This window comes from Spea bombifrons, chromosome 1 (assembly GCF_027358695.1).
Source record: "Spea bombifrons isolate aSpeBom1 chromosome 1, aSpeBom1.2.pri, whole genome shotgun sequence".
Lineage (NCBI taxonomy): Eukaryota > Metazoa > Chordata > Amphibia > Anura > Pelobatidae > Spea > Spea bombifrons.
In genome coordinates this window covers 106,829,007-106,843,804 of record NC_071087.1, presented here as the reverse complement: position 1 = coordinate 106,843,804, position 14,798 = coordinate 106,829,007, and the positions used below count along the sequence as shown (strand labels likewise).

The following is a 14,798-nucleotide window of genomic DNA, read 5'->3' as shown; positions in this document are numbered from 1 at the left end:
CATTTTCTGCTTTGATGCAAATTAAATTTTGCGTGTTTGAAATAGTGGCCCCTTTTAAAAACAGGGGGCCATATTTATCAATGCACAGTGTAAAGTTTATAACAATGCTAATTGCGGTTGTTCTTATGGGACTTGCTCTAAAGATCAGTTTATGAGTGGAACCAACTATTAGCAGTGAAAAGTGAAATGTTACCAGAGACTTGTGCTTGAAGGCATTGCATTGGCTTTATGGACAGCAGCTCTACAAGAGACTCCTAGGAAATTTGTCTACAACCGATTACAACGTTACAAAACTTCTTAGAGCCTCCTGGTCACTATAATGCCGCCTTTCTTGTTTTTCTGTCTTGCTTCTCATTTCATGTGTCAATGTAAAATCTTAATGTCACAAGGCTTTCTTTTCCTCTCCAGTTACATTTGCCCAGTCAAATGTATGTGATAGAAACAATTAAATACATAAATGGCCAGGGCTGACGGTATGCCTATTCGAAATACATTTATTTCCTTGAGAAGAGGAGCAGGTCAGAAAACGTTTTATTACATGGAAGGATTACACTAATGCACTGGACAAGCAGGTTAGGGAACCCGTACTACAAACAGACTAGGTTTGAGGCCAAATTCTGGTTGTCCCAAGTGTGGTGCTGAAAATGCGCATTCCTTTCACTGCTTTTGGCAGGGTCCCCTAATCCAAATTTTCTGGTCCCAAATACACACATTTGTTTTGAACTACAAGATTGTATCGTTTCTGTTATCTCCTGAAGTGTCGATGTTTCGTATGGTTAGCCCAATTGATCATTCCTCCAAAAAAACTGCTGTGGCTCATAAATGTATTCTTCACCACTGGATCCGCCCTCAACCACCCACTCTCTCACCTTTTTCCAAGATAAATTGTTCCACCCGTTTAGGATGGATTGGGTGGATGCCATGCTGACTAAAGAAAAATCTACTAGTAAATTATTTTGAAACCTAGGGTACATACATCTCCACACTGAAACCAGACACGCAATTACTGATCCAATATGCCTTTCAACATACCTCATGGTATAGTCTCCAACTATTGCAGGGCAGGGCCCCAATTGTAACTATATAGGTTGGGGTGCCGTTTACAACCTGATGTTACACAGTGGGCAACTTCTCCCCCCCCCTTTTTTTTTCTTTTTTACCACCACGCAGGGTGAGCAGAGGGTTTATTTGTTCTTGTTTGTTATATTATGTATAATAGATTGCGTCTATCCATGCTCATGACTATGGATACACAGAAAAATGTTTACCTCACAAAGAGGGCCTTTACATCTACTAATGTTATTGACACACATCACTCTTTCACCACCTCGCCTAATCGAGTGCCGGGAATTACTCATGATATTGAAGCCATGTTGCACCATTGTTGTCCTTATTACATATATTCAACTTACATGTGCTCTTAACAGTAATTATTCTGTACCGTTTCATATAAATTGTGTGAATGGAATATTGTAATTGGAGATTTGATATGGACTTGACGGTGCATTGTCATCCCTCCCTTTTTTTCTTTCTGTATCCTTGACGTGAAAAACAAAGAAAATGAATGAAAAAACTCGAAATAAAAAGTTTTAAAAAAAAATGTAAATACAGAAAGGGCTTTGACAGAGTACGGGAGTAAAGTTTATTTCAGAGGAGAAATGTCACAAGAGGCTATAGTCTAAAACCAAATATACAAGGCATGTAAGGAAGTCTTTCGTTACTGAGAGGCAGACTAGATGGACCGAATGATGCTTTTCTGCTGTCAAATTCTATTTTTCAGTCGGCAATTACAAAATTAAATTTTTATCATATAAAGTGTTCATTGTGCTTGTTTTTTTTTTTTTTTTTTTTTAATGAATACGCTTTCCCATCTCTTATATTCATCTATATAATGTGCTTTTCTAACATGAGTCAAATCCAGTTTCCCTTTCTTTTTATATTAAATAGTTTTGTGTCTTGTTAATTTATACAGTAAATACGTATGTATATACCGTATTTGCTCGATTATAAGACGAGGTTTTTTCCAGAGAAAATGCTCTTAAAAATACCCCTCGTCTTCTAATCGAGGTCGTCTTCTAATCAGACCTCATTCTGCTTCGGCCGTGCTGCTCACCGGGCTTTGATCGCGAGCAACGTCTCTGCTATTAGCAGCAGGAAACAGGAAGCTAGCACAGTCCTCACATAACGCTACCTCCCCCCTCCTTCCTCTGGGGGCGGGGCCAGAGAAGTTGCTCACACAGCCGGCCCCTGCAGAAGTCTGCGAGTGGGAGATCTGCAGTTCAGGTAAGGGGGTGGGGGGTTTGAGCATGTGTGTATGTGTGATTAATGGAATGAATGAGTATTTAAATGTTTGTGAATGAGTGTGTGTGTGATAGCATGGATGTGTAAGGGGGTGGGGGTGGTAGCATGACATAGGGAGGCTGTAATCACACTTCTAACATCCCCAGGTTCCAGCATGTACTGGCTGCCTTGGCTTGATAGGAGTGTGATTGCTGTTAGCAGTATATATATATATATATATATATATATATATATATATCTCCAGACATGCATTTTAACCCCCTATATGCCACTCAGCCCCATGATATGCCTTTTAACCCCCTATATGCCAGAGTGGCATATAGGGGTATAAGGCATATCATGGGGCAGAGGGGCATATAGGGGGTTAAAAGGCATATCATGGGGCATAGTGGCATATAGGAGGGTATAAGACATTTATGGAGGCAGAGTGGCATATAGAGGGTTAAAAGGCACATCATGGGGCAGAGTGGCAAATAGGGGGGTATAAGGCATTTCTGGGGGCAGAGTGGCAAGCCTGGGGGCAGATGTGCATAACTGGGGGGGGGCAGGTTGGCAAATAAAAGGAAATAAAAAATATATTTTTCTCAATCATGGCTTTTATTAAATATGAAAATTAGTTTACATTAATATTTACTAGTAAAACTTTTTTTCTATAGGGTAGTCTTATATTCAGGCTTTTTGTTTTTTTCCTAAATTAATATTTTGATTTGGGGGGTCGTCTTATAATCAGGGTCGTCTTATAATCGAGCAAATACGGTATTTAACCTTTCACTAGTATTTAATGTCCTAAATAAGTGCTTGTATTACATATATATATATATATATATATATAATTACAACCGTCCCCTACTATATTGTGAAAAATATTGAATAAGGAGTATATTTCTGGTGGAAATCCCTGACTGCATTATGAAAGAGCAACACTACACTGTATCTCCTGCAGTAATGGCTGACATGAACATATATGGTTAATTGGGGTGATTTCATGAGTCATCCCATGGATTTTAACTGTAGACAGGGCCTAATCAGCACTTCTTGCTGTAGATTTGTGCATAGTCTCATGGTGGATAACACCCAGCAGAGGGTTGGCACCTTCTCGGTTTGCTTAAGCTTGTGTTCGGGTCAGCTTGGCATGTTGGAACGGTCCTGTTTGGTCCATAGGGCCAATCCGCATATGATCACACCATAAAATGCCAATACAATGATAGTCTTTGCAGGACTTTACAAAATGATCACTACAGCGAGTTGAGTCTGTAAATATCAATGATGCTTTGTTTTATGGGGTTTCCATTTTTGTTGGTGATGTTGTGTAATATGTATATCCCCGGGATATTGGTTTGGTACCATACAGCTGTTCTCTTAAGTTCAGGAAATGAAGAGCGGTTTGTCTTCTTTCCAAATCCTAAATGCTCTGGGCTTGTTCTGTACGACAGGGCATGAATACTGCCATAGGTAAAGAAAAACTAAAGCTAAAATGGACTGCAATAAAAGGATAGTTGGCATCTTAACTATATAGCTCTAAACCACTTATATTAACCATTTATGCGAGTCTGAAGCTGGTAACACCCCCAATCAGTACAGCGCCACTGCCTATAGTGTAAATTAAATGGGAAGATAATACCTGCATGAATGATTTGGTTCTGTCTACGTTATGTTTCAATAATAAAAATCCTATTAACTCATCTATGACTACTCAGGACACGTGTGAACCATTTCACAAGCAAAATGGTCCCAGTGTATCTTTTAAACGATAGTAATATGTGGTGTCCTGTTTTTCATACATTTGGCCAGATTCAATGACTAAACCTTAATTGGCCAGAGCTGTGTAAATATGAAAAAAGAAAAAAAAGACACAAAACCCAGACATTGCTATATTGAAACCATAGAAAAACCTCCTCACAGTGTAAACGAGCAACGAAAATATCCAACCTTATTGGGCCTGGCGAAACTGAATGAAGATGCCGTTCATGAACCAAATAAACATGCTGCACATACACGATCAAGCAGAAATAAACCATACCAAGAATGTTTAACCGTCTTAATGCTGACAAAGTTTGAATTCAACTATTCACAGAACATGAATTCAATCACAAGATAATTGTTTCTCATTTGAGTTGACTACCAACCCAATAATTGGGCTTTCAACCTGGGATCTCTGCTAACTCAAATTAGAGAGGTGTCAGTAATTTTACACTTTGGTTACATCATGTATCAATGCAGTCTATTTCTAGTTTTTCTTTGGTCTAATTGGCAGTTAAGAGGTTTTGTCTTGAAGCGCATGTTGTAGCATAAGTTAATGATACGATAGTTTACTGATTACTCCACACATATGTATACAGTATGAACATTCTGTATTTTTTGGGAAAAGTTATAAGGGGACACAGCTATCATATGTATTAAGTGTTTATGATGGTTGTGTCCCTTTAATGGCAAGGTAGCGCCACCTGGTGGAATCTAACCATAAATACAACAGTACATAGAAATCTCAAACATTTAATTCTACCTATACCTGTGATAATTTAGCAAAAATAAATAAATGTATTAACATTGGCCAAATGGGAAAAAAATACTGGTCCCTATGGGAATACTTTCTCTTGTTTTGTCCACGCAGCTCTATAGATATATCCTTGCCCCGGTCATATGCATGACTCCAATAAAGCTTCACAATTTATCAGAATTGCATTCTTCATATGATGGCATCATACCTATTAACCCCCTTAAGGACCTATCTATTTTTTTTTCTATGTCTTCCTTTCATCCTAATATCCATATTGCTGAAATAGATAGAAAACATTTTAAAAGGCAAATATAAAAAGTGGGCAAAAACTGGGGAAAAAAGCATTTCAAAATGCACTCTTGTCTGGACATGTTTGTTGTATACACATATGACTTGTGTAACATACACTAAATCCTTCTAGATTGTGAGTTTGACCTTCCTTACTTCTAGTTCCTGTAAGTCAAATCTTTGTTATGCCCGGTTTACCCATTGTACTGTGCTGCAGAACATAATGGTGCTATATAAAACCATGGTGTCAGAAGCTTTAACTACCAAGTAATTTGTGCTGCAGTCACAAGGGTTAGAGGGGCAGCAATGGCCCTTTTTTCCAGGCTCAAGTCAAATACGGTTTGCCTTTATGATATCCTTCATTCATACTAATGAGCAAATAATGCTTCGTATAGAAATGATATGCTTATTTAGTTTCCTGGTTGCCAAGTCTGCCATCAGAAAGGCAGTTTCAACTTCGCTGACCTTTTCCATGGTCCCATGTTTAAAAGACTTAATAACTAAATAAATAATGTATAAAAAAATCCAAAACCTCAGATCCTATGTTAAAGAAATATAATCTGTAAGCCCCTACATCATTATTCACGGTAGGGATTTGGGGGCCCTATGCCAGTGTGGAAATAGAGGGGTCCCATGTCTTGTCAGAGGCTGGCATAAACAGTATACTGGCTGTATCCTCCTAATGGCCGTCCTGTTGGTTGCTTACATGGATGACATGCCTCACGTGTGCACTCAATGCTTTCTCAGTTTGTAACAATGCTTCACAATGCTTTTGTTACAGAGTCTTAAAACCACTTGATCAGCGACACCCAGCAAATACTATTCTCTCCTTTACTAACTTTTAGGAGACAACCTTACAATATGACATAAAAACCTGTATATGTACGTCAGTGCCAAGCACACTTACAGGCACATCAAGACATTTTTAAGCAAACCCATCTGAAAAATATTACAGAACCATAACCACTTGAGTTTTAAATATATATATATATATATATATATATATATATATATATATATATATTCTTGGTTTCTAGAAATTATTGTCCATCATATATTTCTGACATCCCGAGACCGGGTTAGATGCAACATCAACGTTCCTGTTTTTGTTACTTCAATAATCGAGTAATTAAGCGTAAGAATCACATTGGCCTGCCGTTTCATTTTTTTTAATTCAATAGATATTTGAAAATACAGTAAAAAAAAAAAAAATTAAGAAAGTCAAAATCAAATGGCATCAGCATGGGGTCATGTGGGCAAGATAGACCTGCTAGGTTTGTGTTGTCAATCAAGTACATTGTTGCCCTGCGCATGGTTTGCTCCATTGTGAGACAGAGGGACCCCATACTGATGCTGCAGTCACAAATGCAGATTAAACAGGTCAGTGTTAACTTTCTCTTCAAAACTCATGGTGTACGGCTTATACCCTTCTTCCAGCATCCGTTTCCACACCTTAACTGAAATGAGAGGCAGATATAAAGGATACATTTGTGAAGTCTTGGCTGTAGTGCTTTCAGTGGAGGGGGGTAATGTCATAACTACACACACATAGCTGCTATTCATTCTCATAGTTACACCTCTGCAAGTCAAATGTCAATAAAGAAATGTAACATTGAATAACATAATTAGGTACATTTTAGGCATGTTAGACCAATTCGATTTAATAAATATACAAAGGAAAGATGTAATTTAGTAAATACATAGAAGATATCATAGCAACTGTTTTAAACACTTTTTTTTTTCTTTCAACACTAAAACGTCAGCCAGTACTCCAACCTGGTGAGCTAGAGCCGACTGTTAAGAGTCTGAAAGTTAAGAAACTTGGGTTACATCAGGGGTTCCAGTCTAATCACTCAGACATAGTGTACATGGCATTAAAAAAACAAAACACACCTGCGCAGTATTTGGGCAATGTGGCAACCAGCAAGGATCGACTAGGGGCAAAGCCATTACTTAGGCCAGGGCACAAGGGAACACCACCTACACAAGTGTAAGCTTTCAAGGTTGGCAAATGGTTAATATATTGAGTTATTTTGAGGATGCTATTTGTTAGGGGTTATACGTAAACATCACGCCCACGGCCCATCCCTTGATTACTTACTATAGTTTGGTTCATCGTCCCCCTCCGGCACGAGGGTCTCCTTGCTCTCTCTGTCAGGCTGCTGTTTGCTTTCAGGCAGAGGTTCTGTTGCTGGTTTTGTCTCATCAGCCCAAATCCAGTTTTCAGTCTGATGCTCTATTTCTTGTGCTACATCTTTATACATTTCCCTTGCTTCCATTGTGAGCATATACAATTTGTGAAAGTGATCCTGTAAAAAACCAAACAATTTTTTTAAATTTATTTTTAAAGTATATTTGCCAAGTTATTTCCCCCCCCCATCTGTCCTTATGGTCTTTTTTCACACTTTCAATGCTCTGCTTGGGTGCCTTTTCAAGCTGCATTGGTCCACATTTAAAACATGCCCCAGCCTTTAACCCCTTCATGACAAAGCCTGTACAAGTATGGGCACACAATGCATTGTCCTTAAGAGGTTAAATCTCACCCCCCTATTACCCATGTGTGCCGGGTCACCTGCACATGCCATGTGCACCCACATATTACAGCTGCTGGGTTACTCATAGGGCCCCAGAGGCTGCTATACCCCTGACTCACAGTAGTTTTACTTTGACTAATAAACTCCTTTCTATCCAAAAAGCTTCAAACATCAAATTCATCGCATTAAATGTCATTTTGCTCACCGTGATGCCACCTGAAATATGTCACTATCGCCTTTTAATAACCCCTATATTACCTATATAAATAAAAGCCAATCCTGCTCACCTGGGCACCGTCATAGCTGAAAATCCCGACCACGCTAACAGGCACAGCTTTGTTCACGCATCGGCCCAGGGCTTTCCGATTCAGTGCAAACACAAAGGGGACATTCTGCTCACGGGCACAGTCAATGATAGTCTGCAGAGTGTCATCCAAGCCACCTGCAGACACACACAAGCAGGTAAAGTGCCTTCTGTAACATTGTTAAAAAGAGAACATATATTAACAAGTGGGAATGTTACACCTGTGAATGCAACATCATTATAGATTTTAGATTTAAGGCACTCAAAAGAGTATAGATAGGGTTAAAAAGACAAAACCATTGATAGGAGCTCCAACGTTATGTAACTCGCATAACGCTTTCCCTCAATAATGAATTTACATTCACCTTTAGATTGGATCTTTTCACAATTGGGAGAAATTATAATACACTTAAGCTTGCCGAGTTTCAGGTGTTTCAACACCTCCCTCAGACCCATGACCAGCCTCCGCTTGGTCTTAGCTTTCACTGGATCCTTCTGATACATGCGATCCTGGAACCGAACAAGCTCTTTAAGAAGGGCCACTGCACACGCATCCACTTCTTTGCTCAGAACCTGGCTGCAATACCTAGGGGAGACAAAGTCATCTTAATCAAGTCCCACAGTGCAAACTAGACCTTTGATGACCACTATATGCAAAACATCTACACTGCGCGATTTATTGATGGGGACTCAGAATAACCCGTAAAACGACCCCGATTATAAGACGAGGGGTATTTTTCAGAGCATTTGCTCTGAAAAAACCTTGTCTTATAATCGAGCAAATAATGTATCTATTGGGCGACTATGTGTACAGTTACGCTGCAATACATCTAGCTCTGTTTTGATATTATGTATGTCCATTTGATCCGATCAGGTCATCATGCATACGGACATCAGATCACATGCACATGATGACAATCACACAAGACTGGAATGAGAATCCTCACAGGGTGTCATAGATAGAGAGTTGGGTCATCCTGGAGTCAATGAGTCAGGTTTCATATTTGAACCATTATTTTCCTGGTCATACCCATATGGTTTGGCTCACGAATTACTTAAGAATACACCGTTGCACACCGTTTAGACAAATACAGTATACTGAAACGCTACTGGGATTTGGGATGTGACAGTGTTCCTTCAACAGCAAAATGTTGCTACAATGCCTGAGTCACGCATTAAGAATAAATCTCAAACTATTTAAAAGCTACAAAAGGTCTTACTCTCGAAATCGCCTGCTGTGAATTCTGGCAACAGTGGAACCCGATTGTGAAACAGCAGAAAGTGGCTTGCTGGTGTCTTCTTCCTGTTCAACTATAACAGCTTCATCAGTAGCTGCAAAAGAAAAATTTAAAGCAAAAAGTCAAAAATGTAAATGTACCAAACCGCCTACTGTCCAGTGTACAAGCAAATGTAGCATATTTCAATTTTAGTTAACACCACTAATTATACAACTGGACAACATGGTGACTATCAAGTCCTTGGGCTTTCTGGATACTAAATTCTACTTCATCAATACTTAATTATATAGGTTTTTATTTGTGTAGACTTTTTGATTTTTTTGCCATTGCCCTTGGGGATATCATTTTAGCTTTATTACAATATCCCTCTAAACAATGACACACCAGAAACACTTAACCAGCAGGTAACCCACCCCTGATTTTATAAACATGCCTGTTTCAGTGTTAGGATGTGGATCATCTGCAGACTCTGCTGGAGTGTCGATTTGTTCACGTGAACCAGAGCTAATGTCTTCAACCGAAGTGGGTGCTTCCTGTTCCACTGAAGCTCTCAGCTGCTTCCGCTCTTCCCTCTCTTTCAAAATTATCTTAAATTGAAACAAAAAATAAAAAAAATTCCATGACATAAGCTTCTAACTATACAGTGTATATATCCACACCTCAAAGACCCTGGGAACTAATGTCATTAGAATTGCCATGTGTGTTTTTGCTGTGAAATCCATACATATACTAAATCATTTTTATAAATGCAATTACATACATTTATTTAGTGTACTGGAAAATAGATGCTTTTTAAAAGTTGTTTTTTTAAAAAGTTGTTTCATCATCATCATCTATACAGGCAAACCTTTTTAAGTGAAGTTGGTTTCTTGGCTTTGGGCATCTCTCTTTGCTTTCCTTTCTTTACCAGCGGAGCACTCGAGTCCAGCGGATTGTGCGGAGCTTGACTTGGTTTTGACTGTTGGTGTTTTGTTGATGCGACTGGTTCTCGAGCCAATACTGGGATACCACCTCCAACTGAAACACAGTCAACAGGTTATGAGACTGAACACTGTCACAATTAAAGGATTTAATCAGATGAGAAATCATATCTGACCAGTTATCTTTCAGAAAAAAAACCCAACATAACATAAAGTACATAAAGTTGTTTGCACAAAATAAAATGAACAGACATTCAGTAGGTGGTAGCCAGCGGAATGATAGGTGTAAATAGACATCAGAAATTATTTATAACTAGCGGCAAAGACTGTACCAGATAACACTACAGACTTGGCAGACTGCTTTGCCTTCTCTGTGTGCTGCTTCTGTTCCAGGGCTGCCAGCATCCCACCCAAATCAAGCTGAACCGGGACTTTACTCTTTTTGCCAGAGCCTTTGGGTTTTGCATCCACCTGCAGAAAAGAAAAAATGTCAAAAAACACAGTGTAGGCTGCAGAAAAGAACATCATTCCTACATAGGGCATACTTTCTTTTTAGCTGACAGCATGATGGCAAAGGAAGAGGGGATCGATAATATATATATATATTTATTTATTGATTCTGGGTGAATAAAGATAACTTTTAAAGGTGCCCTAAACAAAAGTATACATGTACAGAGGCATCATGCTAAGCCTTTCATTGATCAGTGTTATAAGAGAACAGCCTAAAAATATATATATTGCTTCAGAAAACCTGAATGACGTGAAGAGGCATTCTCTCTGTGCTCTCCACAGACCTGTATGCACCCGTGGACCGGTAGGGAGCAGCAGAAGAAATCTAACCGCCGCCAGCACAGATCTACTCCACTGCTAGCTCAAACAGGGATGAAAAGTGGTAATCGTACAAAAACATATGGAATGCAGGCCCTACACTGCCTAGCTAAACTATGGATTAAAATAATTTTAAGGTTAAACATTCAAGATCTGTGTATGTAGTGCTGGATTTTCAATCTCTGTGTCATTTTACAAACAAACAGAAAAAGAAGTGTAACTTAGCTGGTGCTTACCCAACATAGAAGCAGATTTTTAGGCTCAGGCAACCAGCCTATGACAGATATAATACGGAAATATATATATTATTTCTGCCTTTAAAAAATGTCTTACCGTTCCTAGACGCGGTGACGAACCATAGGCACACGTGGTAATGGATTCATGTCTCCTACCCCTTACAGAAGATACCAGATCAGGAAACTCTTCATTGTCCTTCAAAAGAACAACTCTAAATAAGCCCATAATTTAACCAAAGTAACAGTTTCGGAAACCTGGGGGAATTCCTACACAATAGGTATTTACAATGGCAGGCAAACAAACAAATTTGAAGCTTTGCTGATTTTTTGGCAGGGACTTCAGTAATTGAATATGTTTAAAAAAGAAATACTAAAGCCACTTAATGTTAGAAGTTGCAGCTCCAGAGCTGAGTAGAGCAACTTTAAGCAGCCAATTAGTTGCAGGAAAGTGCTCACAACTGTTGCTGAGCCAGTGTTGAAGCGGTAAGTAAATCATGTGGCAGAAAACATGTTCAACCAACATTCTCTGCACAGCCAATAGCTGGAGGGTGTAGAAAAAGGCAAATACGAAATCCTTGCGTGCATTTGCAAAAGGGGTCATACAGAAATGTGCATTAAAGTGCATATAACGGCTAGAGAGTCGGGTTAAAATAATGGCTATACAACACAATATCGGAACCGCTAGTTGCTAAAACTGAAACGAGAGAATTTCATGAACTGTACCTGTATTTTTGGTGGCTCTTGACTAATATAGTTTTCATTTTGAGATTTTTCAACATCTTCACAATTACTGCTTGTGCTTGTTTTCTTTTTCTTTTTTTTCTTCTTTTTCTTTGCTACCACCTCTTCTGCTTCTGTCACAGTAGCTGTGTTAGTAATTACAGGCATCTGTAAAAGAGCATTAGAAGAGAAAACACACTGATATAAAGGTATTTTTTGTGACAGGTTGTCTTAAAAACGTCTGTTTTTACATAAGTGATTCACCACCGCATTTAGGAAATCCGTTAACTTTCCCAATATTTCAAGCTCTTTGACAAAGCATTAATAGCACTCCATAGGCCGTTAGGCTATTGGTACAGAGCTCAGGTTGGCGCAGGACTATAAACTGCGCCCTTGATACAGAGTCAGCTTTTCAGAAGGTGCTGCCAGGAGGTGAAACTTCTGTGGGGCCGCGTGATGTAAAGTTACGACCCAGTAGTAGTAATAGTAGCAGTAATAGTAGAGAAGCCGCGACTGGCTCCTAGATTTTAGGCCTTAGAAGTTTCACAAGCTTTCTCTGTATCTGTGGCAACTACCTATCAGTGCCTGCTTTTGTTTCACATGACAATTAAGTGTTACCAGCAAGCGATGGGAAGGTCTGGAAAATAATAATTAAAAAAAAAAAGCTATTTTTTGTTTATTTCTTCTGGAAAAATTTAAACAAAATGGAATGTGGAATAACTTCTTCTACAATGAGAAATAATACATTTACGACATGGCATTCAAACTATATGACATGAAGACCTTTGTGAAATAATGGCAGTTATTCCATTTCACTTTTCCCATTTGCAATTGGTGCTAAGGTGCAAATCTGATTGGGTGATTGTGATCTCTCTCCACGGCCAATCCATGTAGGAGGATTAGAGGAGATCTTTTGTTTTTTGTGTTGACAGTTTCTTTATTTATTTTGTTGCATTTGAGGGAAGGGGGTGTCACCTGTTCTTATGAATAGTTGAAATGTTCTTAACAAATACAGACCTTGTTGTTCCATTTGCAACAAAAAAATTAAAAAGCAAATTTAGTTTATTATTTACTGAATAAGTTGTAATTTTATTGATACTTTTATATACACAGCATTTCACATTTGTAAAACTATTCCACTCTGCATTTTTTTTTTCATTTTCCTGAAAGTTTCCATTATTTCCAGAAAAAAAACAACAACTTTTTTTCCCTGTAATGGCTTCAAAATTTCCAGAAATGTTACCAGCAAAAAATCTGACTTAAAAAATATATATATTATTTCTGGGTTTTGACATGTTTCAGTAATAGGAACATTGTCAGTGGAGGGAAAAGTGCATCCGAGCTTGTTCTTAGGCAGAAGTAAAAGACTAGAAACCCAAATAAAATGTTTTCTTTTTGCCTTAATAGCCAAGATGTATTAAAGCTTTAGATAATTCACGGTAAACAAAACTATTTTCAGAGGCCCATCACCCTTTTTCCAATCTCGCACCTTTTGTTCCCTGGTGTGTGCGGGTGAACCATAGGCCAGAGCGGCTGAGGTAGTTGAAAAGATCACATTTTTGTTGGCCTTTTTCACCTTGCTGGCCCAATTTTCAGTCTCGGTACAAGTCACTGCCAAACAAAACGCAAGAAATTACATGCAGTGAAGACTGTTTTGTTACATAAACATATTTTAAAAGAATTAAACCCTCAGGAACATTAACATTCTCTTCAAAATTTGATCAGTTACAAAGATTACACTAGACAGCTGCAGCTGACCCCTTAACCGGTATAGAAACGACTAACACACACAAGCTCGTGCTGCCTGTGGTGAGACATTTATGTAACCCGCGCAACCCCTCTCAGCGCCCCCTAGTGGACAAAGACAGGACTGTGAGCACGTCACGCTGGTCTCGTTAGTAAACAGGTAGTATTATGAATGTGTTATGTGTATATGGGCGGCAGAAAGCTCCACACAGGATGCAGGTCTGCACGACTACTCCGTTTGCTAACCGGCGAAACTGCACTGCGCGCGAGATCACATAGAACCGAGTGTTCAAAACTCTAAACTACTCTGGTTACGTCATTAGCAACCCACCATATCACCGCCCTTTTCACATACAGTAGTATCGCACAGTACATACCCACAGGCTGCATTGCTCGGCTGCTTTTAGGTGTCTTAACTTCATCTGACAATCATAAACCTAATCCCCAATCTAAAACCGGAAAAGCGACTGTAGCAAATATGAACGCCAAAGGGTTGCATGATGTCATCATTAAACGCGTTTTCCCCTTCCTCCTCAAAAAACAGTCGAGTGTTAATGTAACGCCCTCAGCTGCAGGCGCCATTTTGCCGGAGCCTATATCTGGGACCGCAGTGCAGCGGTAAAATGGCTTCCTCAGCGTACTTCGGTGCCGGCCGCTGGAGACACATTGCAAAAGCTGATTCCGTGCAGCAATTTCTGGTGTTTATAGCTCTGGAGTCCACGGTAGAAAAGGGTGTTAGGCTGCGCTACATTTGAAATTCGTTTCTTAATAATTTCTTAGCCCTTCTTGCCAATATGACTATATTACACCACTCGTTTCTGTTTCTGTGCAGTAGTAGGGGTTATTTCTAAAACGAGATTCTACTGCGTAATTTCAAAAGTGGCGTTATCACCATAGTAACCAACGAAACGTTCCTGCTGATTGGCTCATACTATTGGTTTGTACTAAGAATGCCCCGCATCCTTATAAGAAACTGCTGCAGATTCTACATGCTAAAACAGGGTTAGATCGTTAAGAAAAATTAGTTTTGGAAATAAAGTAGTTTTTATCACCATAGTAACCAACGAAACGTTCGTGCTGATTGGCTCATACGGTTTGTACTAAGAATGCCCCGCATCCTTATAAGAAACTGCTGCAGATTCTACATGCTAAAACAGGGTTAGATCGTTAAGAAAAAGTAGTTTTG

General features: G+C 39.1%; 1 protein-coding gene across 1 annotated transcript; it reads right to left on the bottom strand.

Annotated features, from left to right (window-relative positions):
* Positions 1-6,292: 6,292 nt before the first annotated feature.
* Positions 6,293-14,175, bottom strand: SECISBP2 (SECIS binding protein 2). Its single transcript, XM_053473942.1, has 12 exons — positions 13,990-14,175; positions 13,356-13,477; positions 11,870-12,034; positions 11,244-11,342; positions 10,415-10,553; positions 10,010-10,179; positions 9,554-9,749; positions 9,145-9,256; positions 8,290-8,510; positions 7,908-8,062; positions 7,188-7,395; positions 6,293-6,543 (listed from the first exon to the last, which is right to left on the bottom strand). Exons 1-12 carry the CDS (start codon positions 14,000-14,002, stop codon positions 6,446-6,448), a joined length of 1,698 nt encoding a protein of 565 aa, XP_053329917.1. The 5' UTR covers positions 14,003-14,175; the 3' UTR covers positions 6,293-6,445.
* Between the last annotated feature and the right edge of the window lie 623 nt (positions 14,176-14,798).